The sequence below is a fragment of the Schistosoma mansoni genome, chromosome 1, assembly GCF_000237925.1.
Source record: "Schistosoma mansoni strain Puerto Rico chromosome 1, complete genome".
In the NCBI taxonomy this organism is placed as follows: Eukaryota; Metazoa; Platyhelminthes; class Trematoda; order Strigeidida; family Schistosomatidae; genus Schistosoma; species Schistosoma mansoni.
In genome coordinates, this window is record NC_031495.1 from 5,264,652 (window position 1) to 5,284,261 (window position 19,610).

The following is a 19,610-nucleotide window of genomic DNA, read 5'->3' on the forward strand; positions in this document are numbered from 1 at the left end:
CCAACTTAATTCCGCGTTGAAAGCGACCTACCCACCATCTAAACTGACAACAGTGTGGGAAACAAACTGCTCACTCAAACAAACTAAAATCGACGAGTCCTCTTTTCTCAGTAGCTCCAACTGCATTTACCAATTTACATGTACGTGCCGAAGCACATACATTGGAAGAACCGAGAGAAGAGTACATGTCCGCATTTCTGAGCATGTTCCCAAGAAACTGAGGCTGCAAGGCTCCAGGGCTCTCAACAGTGCGATAGCTCGGCATTTACTGGACACCGGGCACAGCATTGACATTTCTCATGCCTTTAAAATCATTAGTAAACAAAGAAGTACAACTGCTCTCCGGTTTGCTGAAGCGATCGCAATAAAAAAACTCAAACCGGATCTATGTATTCAAAAAGAGACAGTGATAAACTTATTACTACCCTGGTAATCCATTTTTTTTGTTTTCTTTCTTTTTTTTGTTTGTTTCAGTTTTGTTGTTATTAGTTCAATTTTGGTTAATATTCAGTTTTTATTATATTCCCCTCCCCTTACCCGATTCTTAAACCACCCTTTCTCCCACACATTTCCGCTCATTTGTCTCTCTTAATTATATGAACTATCCAAATTTTATTCAATCATTACGTAACCTACCCTAATTGTTTTCAACTACCTCTAAAATAATCACATTTTTGATTTTATCTGTCTCTGAACTCCACTCAACTATTACGCCACCCTTTATTCTAATACCTAATAACCTCTGACCTTTCCTTGCCCATATATATATATATATATATAGTTATCACCGATGACTTTTGTTATTCCAATCCTTTACATTCACTTATGTCAGTCGTTCCATCCTATTTATTACCCCAATGCTAAAACTCTAATGCATATTTGGTTGTAAGCAGCTGATGAGAAACCACGAAATATGATGAATTCATATTATTCTGCATCAATATTTGTTCTGTCTTTATTCAACTGGAAGGGCTAGGTGGATAAAGGACCAATAAGGACGTTAGGCTGCTCATACCGATCGAACGTCATTGGTTCGGTACAGTGCTAAGATTGGAAATGTCGTATTTCGATTGGTGGATAAATCACGTGATAAAAGCCGGGCATAAACTCAACAAAAATGGCCTCAGTCGATGAAGTTGTTGACTGTTGGACTGAGCTGTATAGTCAGGTACAGAGTACCTGGCTGAGGTCCATGTAATTATCGTAAGCATTGGTTAGGGAGATATAACTCGGAATCGGTCGCGATTAAGTAGGTGCTTTCACTCATTGTCTTCTCATAGATCCTAATTTTCAAGACCATCATATACTTTTTGTATTTCACAAATTTATTCTTTAATTTTATATCATATTCTCTGTTTACCTTTCGACTACTATTAATAATATTACTACTCTTACTACACTGGGATTTTTCCCGACCATTTCACTTCTCTGTGCTAATATCGTACAACAACTTGAACTGATTCAGATACTAGATCCTACCTTACGTATGACTGACTGGCAATATAAGAGGATTTATCAGGTAAAAGTAATCCTAAGTTACTATAGTAGTTTATATGACCACTTACTAGACAATGCTTAGACGGAATTATCTGCCCAGAAGGTTTCTGAACAACAACTTCCATGTAAATAAATAATTTTTATTTTGCAGCAAATAAATTCTAACGAATTAAAACACCAAACAATGCTCTACACAAAATGTCCGGTTTGGGCACCCGGGCAGTATTACAGCCCTCACACAAATCAAATGAGATTTGTGTGGCGCATATATATCTGGTGCCCCTTCGCACCAATATTTATGTGTTTAAATAAATAAATAAAACTACACAAAATGCAAGAAAAATATTATAAGTGGAATAGGAAACAACCATACAATCAATTATTAATTAAACGAAAATAGTATTTAGTTTATTGTAGAGGAAACTCAACCAAAGTGTTGATTACTACGTGTGCATAAAGTACTGTTGGAACTTTGAGTTATAGGCTGTCAAATTTAAGATATTTTAGGATTCTATTACGGTGGTTTGATGAGTTCAAACAATTTTACCAACCCTAAATATAGAGGATTTCGAAAGGCTGATAGAGCACCTCTGTTTACACTATTAAGCCCCTATACCTTCTGAGCAAATATTTGTTTCGTCAAATGGTTCTGATAATCAAATGCTGACTACATCCTCTCAAATTTACCAACTTTTCCTAATATCATAGTCCGAGTTTTAGATTGATTTCCAAAAGTTTTGACATGGGTATTTCCATTATTTGTTTCTAAAAACGATTTTTCTTTATTTTAGATACGGTTAAAACACGTTGTGAAATTCAAGAGTTGTCAAGTAAACCAACAAACTCCGATATCTCCAGTTCACCTTTGAGTCCAGATCCAAAGATACTTCATATGGATGTCTTAGAAGTTGATAAATTGGAATGGACGCGAGATCTTCCCCCTGTAGCTAAAAAGGCACCCTCTGTAGAACTATCTAATACAAATGTAAACAATAATTCTCTTATAGTTGTAGCTGCTGTGTCATTTTTATCCGTGTAATTGTGGATTATTAGTTCAGTAACTCGTCTTTCATCCATTGAGTCGTGTGTTCGATTACTAATGATCAGCTGCTCCTGCCTACGTTTATAAAGCACTGAGGAATAAGTACTCACCTCAAGGATAGTAGAAGTACATACTCACTATGAAAAATTAATTTACACTTTTTACACCTGTATAAACGGGTTTATAGACTGGTTTTTTTGAAGAACGGACAACAGATAGTATTTTGTTTATTTGTTTAAACACAAAAATTGATATAAAGATGCACTAAAACATATATGCACCACACAATAACGAAATAGAATTGTGAAGAAATAAAGATAAGAAGGTAAGGATTACAGATAAGAAAGACAGTGAATTAATAAAAATAAGTAAATGAGAGTAAAAAAACAAATTGTGAAGCAATTGAGTTTGTAAAAATGCAACCAAGAAGGGTTCTTTCGTTTGAAAAAGTTTCTCTAACTCATGTGAGGGAAGTAAATAATTACATCAGAACCGTCGCTAGCTTCTATTCTGAGCTATGTTTGATAACGTCCTAAGTCAATGTCGCACTATCTCTAGGGAGTTGTGAAGGACTGACATGCTAGTCCCCTACAGCTTTATTTTGCATCACAACACCATGTCATACACTGACCACCTCCTCTTTTCCCAACCAATCCCAGCATCGGCAAATAATGCACGTTATGGAATTCGTTGAGACCACATTTATAGTACGTATTGAAGCCACCGAAGTCGATGTTTCAAGATGGTGGTACTAATTGAATTGTGGTCGCTGTTTCCGAACACACTTTGTCGAACATATGCATTACTAACATGGTGTTGCCAGTTAGTGTCAGCAATCCTTCAGAGTTAACGATGATCAAACACAGAGAGTCGTCTATCATCCTCAACTTGGGGAGGCCAAGTTTCTCACACATAAGGCTAGACTGTTCTCATCGAAGCGTTGTGAATGTGACCTTTTACAGGCAGATTTATATCACGAAAGGACCAAAGATGGTCCAGATTAGCATAAACCGCTCTGGCTTTTACTATACGTGAATTGACTCCATCACTCACATCACTACGAGCACTTACACAACTACCCCAGATACATGAAATTCTCGTTTCGTTCTAACTGGTCACTACGAAGAATGAGTGCAGGGAGAGGCTCCTTCCAGTATTGTAAAAGTACTTCGCACCTTCTAGGTGCAAAGCAGATGCGATATCTACTGGCAATGATACTAAAACTTGATTCATACGTTAAAGTTCCCAGAGAAGTTAATATCAAAAGATTTGTATTTGACCATTTATTACCAAAGCATTTATATCCTTCCAAAATCTCTTCACAAGTAGGTATCATTTACTCAAATCAATTCAAACTTGTACTTTGTTCAAAAATACTGTTATTTCAATCTATCGAACCAAGCGTTATGATACATACAAAATGGTGACGAAAGATTTCATTAAAAAATTGACGAATAACTTTATTAACAATCACGTGAGAGTAAGCTTCTGACGAACAATTTTTATTTCCTGTTTGGCGTTACCATACTGTGCTGTTCCTATGTAGTAATTTAAAGTAAAGGGGATCACAAATTATTGTAAATTACTATTTTTATTGAATTTCAGTCCATGGAAACATCCGCAAATGAAGCATCATCAGATCATTTAGAAGCTAATGATCATGAAATTGGAAAGCATGAATGCGGACGTAATACACATCAAGCTCGTTTTGATTTATCAGGTTTAGTTGTCCCACCTGATGCTGATGTGGATACTTATCTGGGATTGCATCATCATGGTGAAGAACCAGAGGTAAGCTTCATGCTTATTTGTCGTAGTTTCCTACTTTTATCAATAGTATTGATACGCGGAAAAATGATTATTTATTATCGTGAAGAAATCTGGTAACTTTTAATTCATGTATTGTTACCGTTTTGTACACTTATGTGAGGATCATCGATTAATAAATGCTTCCATTCTGACTTATAAGGTAAGGGAATTTTTCGGTGTCAATTGCTCAATCATTAGACTCCCGGTTCGGGTTCCAATAGTATACTTTTACAAAATCATTTCACGATGTAGCGCGATGATCATCTAGTGCCGTTGGTGACAACCGTTTCACGTCTGATGTATTTGAACTTCATCCATCCAAACTTCCCACTAGAACTTCAGAAACTGGTGAGAAAACCGTTATAATATTAATAAAAGGGGTTTTGTGGAGATTTTTTGAATTTATAGGTGGTATCTGTTACAGGTAGGTCATTCATCATACACCATTTGATATCGCTGATCGGCACACAAGAGAGTTGTAAGAGGTTTAAAGAATTTTGAAAGATATATCAATAGTTACACGCTCATGAAAGAATCACACTATAATCGAGTTAAACCTTATGACTTCATTGTCTTTGCTAAAAAATGTACTGTTAATTGAGTTCTAATTCTTCCTTATTGTTAACATTCACTATATTCCTGAATAGATAAAAAGTAAAACCGTTATTTTTCATAAGTTACTTTTAATCAATTCATCATCTCCCCGAATAAAATTCAAGATTGAGGATGATAGAAAATTGACATTAATCTGCGTTTATTTGTATTCAGTTATCGTCACAGGTACTTTTTTACACTTAAACCTCTCTACATTAACCACGCTGCAGTTATCCCTTATGTTGTTATATTTGTTTTCATTTGTAGAGAGCTGGTTATACTATTGGCGAGATGTTCCATCTATGCCGTTCTAGTGTACCGGCTCAACGTCGTCTTGCTATATCAATGCTGGGGTCATCCTTAGTTCAAACACGTCTTGGCAGACATATTCGTTATTTAGCTCCAGTCAACTCGCCTAGTTTAATTACATGTCTATTGTTATCTAAAAACACCTCTTCTGAGATTCCAAATGCAAATCAAACTGGAGGTTGTGGTGGTATTCTCTTCCTGTTACGATGGTGTTTAGACGAAGCAGTCAGCACACTTACCAGTACTAATTCTGTAGGTGGAAATAGAGATGCTGGTGGGGCATCTTTAGCTTTAGTCATTGAATGTATTCGTTGTTTGGCTAACTTAATTTGTGATACTCAATCAGAGGTTAGTTAAATTATGATTTCTGGCGTTTCTTAAGTCTTTTTTATGTACATCAATGTCGTAATCAGTATTAACTGTCTTTGGATGAAATAATTTATGGATGGTTAGCTACGATGTTGTGAACTGAAATTGGGTTTGGCAAGTAGTGAACGATGAACGATTGAGGAATTCTTCTAATCTAGAACGGGATCTATACTAACTGGTAGACCGGATGACTAATAGATAACACTTCAACGATAGTCCTCTTCAAAATTGGGATAGAAAGAAGTCTTGTCAAGATGTATTGGTGAAGGTCCCCAACAGAAATAATTTCCACTCAAATTATTTCAGTTATATATCAAGTTAATAATCATCGATTACAAGGTTCTATCAGCTGATTAACTGTCACCGAACACAAAGTTACAGTGAAAGAATGAAAAAAGGGAAAGGCATTAAGAGTCAAATAATTAATTACAACTAAAACTGTACTAAATGTCAATGAAAATAAATTACTCGAAATAATTTAATATAGTAAAAGTGCGTCTAAGATGACCGGACGAAAATCACCTTAAATCAGTATGTGAATCCTAAGTTTGGTTTTCTTACTCGCACATCGCATTTGGGGAATGTCACAACTTCAACACACCTTAAAGTCTGTTTGTAAAAGTGGTGTGGTGGTTATGATAAGGTTTCGACTATTCGTTGTTCAATAATATGTACTACTATCAAATGCTGAAGTTTTATGGCAGTTGTAATTGCAATACTCACTCTTAGGACAACATGAGGAAGTTACATTTCTTACTACGTAAATTGGATGGAAAGACGCCACATTACTTTATATGATCACTGAATTTCCGGCAGCAGGGGTCAAGAAAAATACCTTAAGTTTGTAACACTTTATTTAAGACAGTCTTACGTGAGGATAAGAAGAATATGATGATTAAAACTGACTTTTCAAAAGTCCATACTTATCAGTTCTTGTCAATGTTTTTAGCTTTTTCTCAATTATGCATATGAATGGCCAATTGAATCTATTTACAAAAGTTGTCTATTTATTGCTCCACCAATTAAACCAATCAATACGAGTGTAACTTCTCAGCAGTCAACTGGTGAAGAGCATGATGATAGTGAATTAGCTGCTAATGATCCTGTGGAATTTCTGTTTATACGCTCAAAACTAGCAAGAAGAATTGCTTGGCTGCTCGCTCCAGGTAAAGGTCGTGCTGGTGTATGCTTAACGGCTGATGCTGCTGGACTTTGGTTGCCAAGTTTGATTATTCGAGGCTTACGTCATTCATCTTCAACAGCGTATGAGGTAAGCATTTTATTTCTTATATTGGTGTCCCAGGAACATTCATGATAGTATTATCGTCTAATCTTCAGTTTCAGTGTTTCTATGGTGAACCATAGCAGTTGATATTTCCTTAGGTTAAATTATATACAAGTTAATCCATGAACGGAAAACGGTGTATATCTTATCATTAATTTTGTCTTAACCTTCTTGAAATACTTTTGTTTTAAGAAAATGAATTTTCATTATTTTATGTAGATCTTTCGCACACCAGAATTAGTATCCGCTCTTTTGATGCACTATCTTCCAATCAATGAGTACCAACTTTACAACAAAGAGAGTTCAAAGATCAATCGTCCTAATCATTTGTCTTCAGTAAACAATATTCCACTACCATCCATAATGCGTTTATGTCGTATTTGGACCCAAATTTCGGATAGTATTTTACTGGCATTCGTAAGTTATTTCAAAGGTTTCTCTAACTTTTCTACGAAATATACTTGGATATCATAGTGTTCTGTGAATTAAAATATAATATCATTCCCAAATACGTAGATTCTCCCTAGAAGACTTTAACTAGTTCGCTGTAATTTATGTGTGTAACTAAACATATAACCGATCTATGAATTTCTCGCTTCCTAATTCTCACATATAATGCCGTATGCATTTGATGCCTACAAAAACGTTTATTGACTTTTCTGCCCCCGAATGCCCTGGTACGGCCGGGAGTGGAGAGAGTCCACTCTCCCTCTCCAAATGCTCTCACGTGACCACACGTATATAGCCTCTGTCAGGGAAGTCCTACTCACTTCCTTCTCGTGGCACCGGTGTTCTTTACGAAATTGAGAGGACGAAAAGCGAATGTCCGGCACTTTAACAGGGTTGGTGGACATACTCAGTTCACTTAGGGGAGTTGGGAAACCTTGATTCCAAATCAATGGTGCATATGGGCTCCAGTATCCTGAGGGAACAAATGGCGTATGAATCAATTGTTGGTCACCGGCTACCATGGGACTGCATCTCCTCACGGTGCTCCACTGCCTTGTGGACTAGACCTTCAGGTCAAAGGCTCGGGGTGTGGCCCCCTAAGAAAACCACCTGCTTCAGTTTGGGCACCTGGGCAGTATCACAGCCCTCACACAAATCGAATGAGATTTGTGAGGCGCATATGTATCTGGTGCTTCCTTGTACCAATATATATGTGTTTAAATAAATAAATTGACTTTTCTATCATTTTACTCTCATATAGAAAGCCTTTTGTTTAAAATCTCCACTGAATATTAATTTACTGCTTTTATGATGCGTAATTAAGTGTATACATATTTCTTCTGAACACTGTCATACTACTCTGAAAACTTTCATAAACTTCATATTTTCTTTACATGTCTGTATCTTTCTAATCACTTATTCCTACGTACTCCATTAAATATAGACTGTAAAGTTGTACATTGTACGTCAAAAGTAAACCTCTACATTATTAGTGATTTACATTATAAAATATGTTTACTTTACAGTTGCAAAATTCTTTGAATCTCATACAAAAATAAGTCATTTACCAAGTAAGTTCTAGGGATTGAACATCCCCAACATAAGTTCCCAATAAATATATTAAAATTCAAATTTAGTGATGTAAGTCACCTTGATGAACTGATATCAAAGAACAAGATATATGAACAGTAGAATAGGTCATAGGTAACGGAAAGAAATCAGTTTTATTGGTCACTCACTCTCCAACTAATTAAGGCTCTATTGTTAGTCCTAATTCTTCAATTATTATTATCATTATTATTATTATTTAAACACATAAAAATTGATACAATGAGGCACCAGATAAATATGCGCCACACAAATCATTCGATTTGTGTGTGCTGGGATACTGCCCAAAGCAGGTGGTTTTCTTAGGGGACCACACCCCGTGCCTTTAACCTAAAGGTCTAACCCATAAGGCAGTGGGGCGACGTAAGGAGATGCAGTCCCATGGTAGCCGGTGATCAATGATTGGTTCATGCACCATTTATCCCTCAGGATCCTGGAGCCCATGTGCACTACTGGTTTGGAACTATGGATTTCCAACCCCTCTAGGTGGATCCCCCCCCAGTGTCGAACATTCGCTTTTCGTACTCCCAGTTCGTAAACAATAGTAATGCCATAAGAAGGCAGTAAGTAGGACTTCCTTGTTAGTAGCTTTATGCGCGTGGCCGTGTGAGAGCATTTGGAGAGGGAGAGCTGACTTTTCCCACTCTCGGCCGTACCAGGGTATTTGGGAGCAATTCTTCGAAACCATATTAGATAGTAAATAATCATAGTCTTTTTCACTTGTTTCCCCAATTCCTTGGAACTAATGATAATTTTAACTTGTCAACTTAGTGATGACTAATTCACTTTATTCTTATTTTTAGGTCAATGACCATCACCTTATAGAACGCTGTCTATCGTATTTATGCTATAAAGATTCTACTGGAAATCAATCCAATCTAACCACTTCTAATCTAGTTGGATTTTTGCACAATGCACTTCCTATATGTTTAGCTATTCAATTACAAATTGAGTCAATTCGTTGTTTGAATTCATGTTTTGTAAATCGTACACCACCGTACAAAGCTGTTTGTCTGTTACAGTAAGTGCTTTTTTCCCCTCACTTTTCAATAAGTTCAATTTTTCATGTGAATTTTTAAAGAGAATTTTCTAATTTTAGGTTTTGTAAAATCAATTTTAGTTCACATGTTTACTTTATTCATATATTGTGAATAGCCATTTCATCCAGTGGATTAAATATTCAATTTTCAATCCTTACACCATAAATTCAATCTTTAGTACACCTAGAAGTTCAACAGCTCTAATATTGCAAAGGAAAGTTAGTTAGGGTCAATTTTAATGAAGTTCAATGAAAATAGTAACGTCCATTTAACAAATGTTTGTTTTTTTTAGTTCGTGAAACTTTCTAGTTGAAAGCGATGATGGTAAGTAACTTTAAGATCATAAAAATTAGCCTAAATCATTTATCCTATTTACTGCATTTAGGGCTGTTGATGGCTCAGGCCTGAACCCTTCCCCATATGTTTTGGTCTTATCACCAGGATCATAAAGTAGCGTAGAGCTATGTACAGAAACCTATACTTGATACATGTGTTAGATCAAGATATTGGACCGCCTCAGTGCTAAAGTAGAGAACCTTCACGAGGTTAATATACTTCTTTGGGATGCCTTTTAATGACAGACGCTGCCACAGAACCTCACGATCAACGGATTTGAACGCCACCTCAATGTCAAGTGATACAACTATAGTCGGACGTCGAAAAGTATGTTTGTGTTTCAGAATCTGCTGAAGGGCGAATATTCGGTCTATACATCCACGTTCATATCTGAAATCAGCCTGGTTTTCTTGGGTTTTCTCTTCACGAGCTCTAGTTAGACATCGAATTATTGTTGAGGTTAATATTTTAGACATTATATTAGTTAAGCTGACTCCTCTGTGATTGTCACAAGAGGATTCTTGTCCTTATAAACTGGGACGATCAGCGATCGAAACCAGTCAGGTAAGTTTACGTCCAGTCTCAGTCAATCTAATTCCTAAAACTGGACCATCGTCTTTAAAAATCACTGGAGTTTATCCATGAGATCCTGCTGACCTTCCTTGCTTTAGATTGCTTATGGCCTTTCCAACCTCACTATGAGTTGGAGGACCTATGTCGATTTGCTATTTAGGTTGCTTGAAGATGCTGGATAACTAAATTGTGGCTGAAAGCCAGTTGAACGTTTTGCTAAAGTGTTCTGCCCATCGGTCCAATCTCCTGAATTGAGAAGGAATTATAGTACCGTCTTATTTTGAGATAGTTTTACTAACAGCCGGATTTTTAATACCTGTTTCCTTGAGAAGTCTGAATGGTTGTCTATTGTTACCTATCGCTGTTCCCTTTTCCATCTCTTCTGATTTCGCTACTCACCATTCCTCACAATCGAGTAGGCACTTCGTCAATCTACGCTTAGGCTGCCCTGGCTCCTCATCGTGTTCGGGATCAGACGGGATGAGTTTTCGAGCATCCATTAGTTTAGTAAACACTACAGAAATCCCCTGTTTCTTAACCTTTTGGTTTAAGTCGCTGGTAGATGTGATTGGTGTTTCCATAGGTTTTTGAATGCCATACCAAGCTATCGCGGGATGAATATCACTTTCATGGTTGACTAACTCCTATAGTTGGTCCTGAAATATATTCTTAACTTTCTCATCATTACGTCGAACACTTAGGGGTTTTCTTTCTGTGGCTTTTCTACGTCTAGTAACACGCAGACAAATACGTACCCGAACTAGAGCATGATCCGGGTCTAAACATATGCTCTAGAATGAGCGTCAGTTTTCAATCGAGCCCCTCCAACGATGTCTAATGGCAATGTGACCCATTTAAATCTAATGATGAGTCGATTATGGTGGTCGCCACGTTAGGCGATGTTTCTCCTTATGTTTAAAGTTGGTTTGGCTTAATTGACCTATTTGAGCACTGAATTCACTTTCCATTATTACCAATTCAGAGCGTTTAGCATTTTGGACGAAGTTTGGTAGTTTCCCATGAAATTCGCCTTTAACTTCACCCGAACTCCAATTAGCGAGAACTTAAACAGAGACAACGAAAAGGTAATGGCATGTGTCACTATCTTTTAGAGTTCTTAATGTCCTGTATAATCGGACAGAGCACAAGCGATTGTCTGTTGGAATCTAGTCTAACAGGGCCTGTTCTACTTTTGAACTTAATGCTATACCTACACCAGCGAGGCCATGGGAAGTAGCAGTAGGGATTCCAGATACTCGGAGGGTAAATCATACCTATTCTTTATATTGACGAGGTGAAGTCAAATAAGAAACACAATTTTTTGTATCACTTTTAATTAGGAAGTATACATAAAAGGTATTCTGTTCTTGTTCAACATTCACATACTTAATATAGATCTGTTTCAACGGATGTAAAGAAAGCTTTAATTTCGATAGTTTTCGATTTACCTCACCTGTTATCCCACATTTGTTTATTATGTGTCTGTCCTTTTTATCAGGAATAACTTATCTGATATTTTCCATTCTGCACAAAATTGTTGGATTTTATATCATTCTAAATTTATTACTGAAAGACAAACTTCACTTATTGAAGAAGATTACTTTCTCACACCACTTTTAACTAGTTGGATTCATTTTTTGATTAATCTATCATTTTGTCTCATGGAAGGTGAAAATAATAAGTGAGTGATTTTTTTTCTTACAGTTGTATGCAATAACGTAGTCATAGTACACAGTTGTTTGATTTTTGCTATTTGTTGCGGAAAGGTTTTAATTTATTTTATTATTAGCATGGGGAAGTTTGTGAATATTGTTCAATTTTAAGCTTTTCATCACGGACTGACTTTAATAAGACAACCTTCGGAAAACAAGAAGTAGCAAACAGCCGTCTCTTCTTAATATGGGACTCTTCAGCAATACTCACCCACGATTCCACCAGGGTTCGAACTCGGGATCTTCAAATTTCGCGGTGAGCCGTTAACTTTCAGACCACTGAGTAAGCAATGTAAATTATCGTATTTCGTCCCAGTTACCTAAAGGTTAAGAAGTTACCACAAAATTTTAAAGTCCTGCGTTCGATCCCTAGTGGTATGGAGTTCCATGCTAGAAGAAAAAGGTCGCTGAATGTCTCCCGGTTTTCAATGGCTATTTAATTAAGTTTAGTCTGTGATGTAAACTAAAAAATGCAGTCAGTCATTTTACTACATGTATTTGATCTGGATTCAACTTTCCTCAAATATGTATTCTATAGTTTACTATCCCTTAAAACAGTAAGCTTTAGTACTTCACTGTTCCATCTCTTTCATCCTTCAGTTTCTCACAAATGCTCTTTTAAAAAATGTTCAAATATTTTTTTCATCGGTGGTTTTTACTTCCGGAATTGGTTTGACATCCTTACGTGGTTTCTAAATTGTCTCAACTAAGACGGCAAATTAGCCTTTGATAATTTTCTAGCTGAATCAATCTGCCGATATCGATCGGTTCTTTTTCGGTAACTAGATTTCACTGTTTACACAGTAGCTTCTGTATGGGAACAGATACTTACTATATTTCTTATCCACTATCATCGTTAACATCATGTTGATTTTCATTCAATAATCATTATGTTTAATCCTGATTTCTATTTTCTCTACTACAATATATCTTCAAATCTTCTAGTTCTACCAATATACATCAAACAATTCAAATGATTATTGAAAATGTCTTGAATTGGTGTTGTGAACTTGAGAACCATATTAGTAAAAAATTACAAAGTAATTTAATCACGCCTGTTTGGGAAAGTTTTGAAGTAAGTGTTATTTTCTAATTATTAATATTCCCAATTACATTGAATAATTTGACTTGGTTTTTACTGTTATCTGTTTCAACGAACCAATATGGGGGTTAGTTCCTAATTTTTTTGATAAGTATTACGCTTTATTATTAGTCCAGTCTTAAATACCGGAAGAAGTATGAACCTTCACAGATAATAATAAGTATCATATCTGTTGAGCAAGTTTGTGGCGATAGTGACTCAGAAACTTAACGTGTGTAACTCTCTTTAGTTTAGTGCAACGAGCACTGTGTTAGGATGTCAGTAGGAATGCCAACACTTAAACGCAGACATTCCTAACAAGTAATTTTCTTATAAGATGATAATATATGTATTTTGGATTATTTTGTTAGCCAATACCCAAAACATAGTTGTGTCTTATGTTTTCGGATATCACTGGACTAGACTGTTATTCTTGTTTCAATCTGAACAGCTGGACAGTATCCCTATCCCATATATAATAGGTTTATTAGAAAAACTAATGTTTCAGAGTGTGTACTAAACGATAGCCAAGTGTAAAACAAACTTGGCTTTCTTCCAAGAGGTCATAAGACTTCAACTTTTTTCAGCCTGCTTCGTTATGGATGACCGGGTAAACTTATGGCCTAAAGCCTGACACATAAACCTGAACTTGGTAAATAAATTGTTTTATTTAAAAGTGTATTTGTTTATTGGTTTGAATTATTTTTGCCACTTAGTTGATGATCGTGTTTGCTAAAATTATTTCAAAAAAGTTGAGTTAAGCCAGATGTTTAAGTGTAAGACCCATCCATGCACTGTTATAACGACAAATCTAACAAAATTAGTATAAATTAACATACCTCTGGATTATTATTGTTTCTATCTACACTCAAGGTATATGGAAGGACGGTTAATAAACAAGTAGACCTTTCCCTACTATCGTACTGAACAAGAACACTAGTGGGACAATTGAATGTATTTGAGCACAACATCACAGAATATCTCACTAAAATCTGAGAACCATATAGTAAATAGTTAATTTGCAAAATAACAATCTATTATCTCAAACTTGACTGTTCCTTCTGCAAATATCAGTCCGTTGTCTCAGATTTCATTGTTCATACATTTTCATACCAATTGCGTTCCGTTCCCGTTCTTTCCTTATCAATCTTCTACTGAAATACATTCTATGCCTGACCATCGTTAATAACTACTTATGTGGATATAAGTAACCCACACCACACTATCATGGTATCATGACGGAGGTTCTTTCACTGGAATTCATTTTATACACAGATAAGATACTTTGTGAACCTATCTCTTACCACCTCTAATGTATTGTAGTTTTCGTGCTTTAGGCTTGTTTGCATACACGCAACTGATTTATTGACTATGAAGAAAGTTTTTCAATTGATGAAACATAGTAGCCAGTTTCCGATTTATGTATTGAGATTAAGATCGAATGTTGTTGTCCTAGGGTCGATGATATTACACAGCTGTTTAAATTAAAATAAATAAGAGCTGAAATCTGTCAATCAATCATTGATAGTGGAATGTTTTATTCAGCAACCTAATTGTTTCATTCAATGAAAATTCAAGTTCTATTAACAATATATACTATGTTAACTTATATTATCCGTGATTGTCATACATTTAATATGTTCTCACCTCATCCAGGTTGCAATCTAACACTTGTATAGTACCTATCAAATCGAACCCCCCCCCAGTTGAACTAATACTAATAAACATGACACCTATCTAGTGGAATAGGATTTTTATTGTTATAGAGTGATATGGTTATTTACAAAATATTAACCTAAAAATAAACATATCTGGAAATGTCATTGACGATGGAAGGCAGTAGATTTTTCCGGTTGCTCACTCTCTCTCTAACCAACTATGACCTTGCTCATTGTAACATTCTCAGAATCCAGTATTTGTCCATGTCGTTATTACTTTTATACACTTGTTTTTTAGATTTCGTTTAATAATTAACTAATTTCATAAATCTTAAATCTGTTTAATTTGACCGTAATTATTTTTCTTGCTACCATTACTGCTACACAGAAAGATTTAACTGAAGCAGGCTTGAATACATCTCTAATGGCTGTAGTAATCACATCCAGTCTTAAATGTATCCAGTTATTATCTCGAATCAATTCACAGCTGAATACAGTAAGCCAGTTTTTGAAAAATTCTCTTTTCACATATGACTGATTGTATTTACCCAAACTGTAGTTATCTATATTGTTCGAACTGATTAAACTTTCCATATTGTATTACTGATCATCCAGAAAAACGTTTTACTCATTTCCTTATGGTTGTAAAAGTTTAAAATCTCTTTATGTTATAACTGGTCACGTCGAGTATTGAAAACCTAGATCACACCAAAGAGTCAGTAAACCTCTATTTGATTCGAAAGTTAATAGCGGATTTCTGTGGAAGAGAATGATGGTAAATGATTTTCGAACAACGTATCTATACTGACCCTTTATAATTTCTTTTCTATTTCATTTTATGATAACACAAATCACCCTTACGGTTGTCAGTGCTAGTAAGCTTCAAAACAATGAGTAAACCAAATCGATAATGACTTAAGCATTACGATGGTTTGAAAGAGTTTGTTGTAGATAGTTTCAAATTTATATTTAGGAAGCAATTTTGTCTTTTCTAGTAAACAAACCTCAATTTATATCTTTCGTGCACACATATTTATCACAATTATTTTTCTATCAGATATTAAAAAGATGCCTGAATGATCTATTCTGTATTCAGTTATATGACCTCGGTAACGTGATACAATTATTTGCCTAGAATATATGTTAACCAGTTGATATGAATGTGGAAGTTATATTACAAAGCAAAAACAACATAGGAAATTTTTGGGGACTTAGATATACTTGATTAAATCATATTCCATTTTAAATTGACTAAGGTGGTGGCGAACTAGTCAAAGCTTTCGACTTTCAACGATAGGTTCGAGCCTTGCTTCACATATTATTGTTAGCTCTGACACTTGGAGTGTGCCTTAAAACCCAGCATACTAACCTCTACCTGGTGAATGAGTTCCATGATACTTTCATATTCATGTTTATATCTACAGTAAGTGGGATTTTGAGAAATTATCTGTTCAATGATCAATACAATATGTTTCTCTTTCAGTTTTATATTTCTGATATTAATTTTTTTACAAGTCTTTTCATAAACAATTAACAAATCATTGGAATAATAGTTTAACGCCAATATTCAAACTACCATTTTGGAATCAAATGCTTTGTCGATTCATGCAGTAAGTTTTCTTTGTAAAGTATCATTGTACTTGGATTTCAAACTAATATTATGCTGTTCTATTGCCACGATTGAAATAAATTCATTTGTACTTTAATTGTGATGTTCGATAGTCAGCAGTTAATTAATAGAATGCCTTAAATCGAAATTTCCTACTTGTCGAATAAGTATGTTGCATAACCCTACAGAAATTTATACTTTCTTATTATTATTTAAACACATAAATATTGGTACAAGGAAGCACCAGATACATATGCGCCGCACAAATCTCATTCGATTAGTCTGAGGGCTGTGATACTGCCCAGGTGCCCAAACTGAAGCAGGTGGTTTTCTTAGGGGGCCACACCCCGAGCCTTTGACCTAAAAGTCTTATCCACAAGGCAGTGAAGCATCGTCAGGAGATGCAGTCCCATGGTAACCGGTGATCAACGATTGGTTCATACGCCATTTGTTCTCTCAGGATCCTGGAGCCCATGTACACCATTGGTTTGGAATCATGGTTTTCCAACTCCCCTAGGTGGAGTTTCCATGTCTACCGACGCGGTTAAAACTCCGGACATTCGCTTTTCGTCCTCTCAATTTCGCAAAGAACACCGGTGCTACGAGAAGGCAGTGAGTAGGATTATTAAAATATTTCTTCTTAATATTTCTTCTTAAAATATTATTCTTAAAATATTTAGGAGTTGCAACAAAACATTCTGTACTCACTTATTTTGAGCTGATGACATTCATGTGTTAAATCACTGAGTGATCGTAAGGGTTATCTAGTGTATTTAAAACGGATTTATTATAATTTGACTAGTGATATTTAGTTATAATGATAATGATCTATTTATGCTTCTATAAGATTATATAAGCATAACATTGATTAATACACACTGATCCGTCAACATAAATGACTTTTAAAACTGTGACACTGTTTAGTGCGTGTCCTAATTCCACAAGGAACATAATTTTGCTTAAGGTTCCCTATATTCATCTTGTTAACGACTTCTAACTAACACAACACATAGATACCTGATTTTCTTCCTATTCTCTCCAACCACTTGACATAAAACGTAGTGTACGTGATATTACATCAATTGAAATAGTTGTTATATTGTGTCTTGATCAATAAAATTCAGTCAACTCTAAGGACTAGATAAATAAGACATTGGTTATTGCTAGGTGATCAATCAATGTATCCTTGACATACTTATCGGTGCTAGATTCACGTAAGATATTTTACTGAGAAGAATTGAGTATTGGAAAAAACATTTGTTTATCTAGCTTTATGATATACTATGGATATATCTAGTGTACTTCCATAGTACATTTTATTCTGAATAGGAATAAGGTAATAAGAGTCAACAAAGTAATCATTCCAATGGTAGTACTGAACTAATTCGTTTCTAGACTTGAAGAATTATGATGTTTGATTCATGTGACATAGTATTATTTTTCTACGTGAAATGATGGATGACATAACTATATAATAGTACATGTTACGTGAATACAAGTGTTTTCTATCGAGTTTCATGTAGAAAAATAATACATTTTCTACTCTAATTTTACACATAGGATAGTCACTGATTCAAATCTCTGTTCATCTGCTTTAGTTGGGCATCCTGGATGTGTTACTAGTTGTCATAGAATAGGTATGATTGATAGTTGAGTACATCCACCCCTACTTTCTTTATCCTAATGTGAAATCTCGACAGTCGAGGTTCATGAGCTCACCATCAGTCGAACCAAGTAACCTCAGATATCATTGCAATAACTTAACCTTAGACTACTGAATTCGTATCAATTTGCTAACTCTATGGTCTAGACGTGAGGTGCTCGTCGTCAGACATGACGTGTAGTAAAGAATCTATCCTTTTGGTTACTGATCATTACTGGTTCTCTAGTTAGTCATTCATGAACAACGTAATACTTTCCACATATGTACATCGTTTCAAGATGACACGTCTTATCAAAACAGCCAGATGAAATTATCGAGACATATGCCAGATTAGTAGAATTAGTGGTAGTATCAGTGACGGTAGTACAAATTATCGGGTCATGGAAAATATCCTTCAACAAGAATGATTTCGCGCACCAAGAAATGTAAGATCTAAGAGAAGACAAATAATGAATGCATTCACATAATTGTGATAGATTTTAAGCCATTCCATCCTACTTCTTCAACCACTGATTATGGTAACCATAAAGACCCCGGCCAGATTTATTTATTTATTTATTTGAACACATACGTATTGGTACAAAGGGCACCAGATACATATGCGCCACACAAAATAATGAGAATAGGAGGAGAAAGGATGAAAATATAAGGGGGACTGAAATGTACAACCAGAAGAACTCTCTCAGTTAAGAAAGTAATAACCACTCTTTATGAAGAAAGTAAAAGTAGGTTACAGCAGGATCGCCACTGGCTTCTATTCTGAGCCATGTCTGATAACGTCTCTAGCCACTGTGTTGCACCATCTCTCGGACTCCAGCCAGGGAGTCGTGAAGGACCAACAGAAGCTAGCCCTTTGCAGCTTTCTTTCATGCCACGACACCATGTCATACACTGACCACCTCTCCGCTTTTTCCAACCAGTCCCAGGGTCGGCAAATAATGCACGACGTGGAAGTCTCTGGGACGACATTCGTAAAACATGTCCAAGCCACCGAAGTCGGTGTTTCAAGATGGTGACACCAATTGAATTATCGTCTCTGCGCCCGAACACATGATGCCGAACCTCTGCATTACTAACATGGTGTTGCCACTGTATGTCAGCAATCCTTCGGAGACAACGATGATCGAACATAGAGAGTCGTCTAACATCGTCAACTCGGAGAGGCCAGGTTTCACAAGCATAGAGCAAAACTGCTCTCACCGACGCGTTGTAGATCCGACCTTTTACAGCCAGACTAACATCACGAAGGCGCCAAAGATGGCCCAGATTGGCATAAGCCGCTCTGGCCTTCGTTAGATAGTCTATACCTAACTTACATGGCTCAGTTCATTAGTTTTTAACTTCATCAACTGGTGCCACATCTTGGTTTGACCACTTCTAGCTTTCTACATAACTGGTTTATCACCTGGTGTCAGTATATGATCAATGCCATCTTTAGTAAACTATCACTTATTTTGTCAGATATTTTCCACTTAG

The 19,610-nt window shown here is 35.8% G+C and overlaps 1 protein-coding gene across 1 annotated transcript in view; it reads left to right on the top strand.

Moving 5' to 3' along the window:
• Nucleotides 1-19,610, top strand: part of Smp_129590 (hypothetical protein) — a gene marked incomplete at both ends in the record, with an annotated part of 37,495 nt that overhangs the window by 3,488 nt on the left and 14,397 nt on the right. The window contains 10 exons of the mRNA XM_018793053.1: nucleotides 2,289-2,482; nucleotides 4,145-4,330; nucleotides 5,210-5,599; nucleotides 6,570-6,890; nucleotides 7,125-7,322; nucleotides 9,266-9,483; nucleotides 11,910-12,092; nucleotides 13,069-13,198; nucleotides 15,251-15,358; nucleotides 16,378-16,472. Of these exons, the coding sequence (XP_018647604.1) occupies nucleotides 2,289-2,482; nucleotides 4,145-4,330; nucleotides 5,210-5,599; nucleotides 6,570-6,890; nucleotides 7,125-7,322; nucleotides 9,266-9,483; nucleotides 11,910-12,092; nucleotides 13,069-13,198; nucleotides 15,251-15,358; nucleotides 16,378-16,472 (2,023 nt within the window). The remainder of the gene's footprint in view (nucleotides 1-2,288; nucleotides 2,483-4,144; nucleotides 4,331-5,209; nucleotides 5,600-6,569; nucleotides 6,891-7,124; nucleotides 7,323-9,265; nucleotides 9,484-11,909; nucleotides 12,093-13,068; nucleotides 13,199-15,250; nucleotides 15,359-16,377; nucleotides 16,473-19,610) is intronic.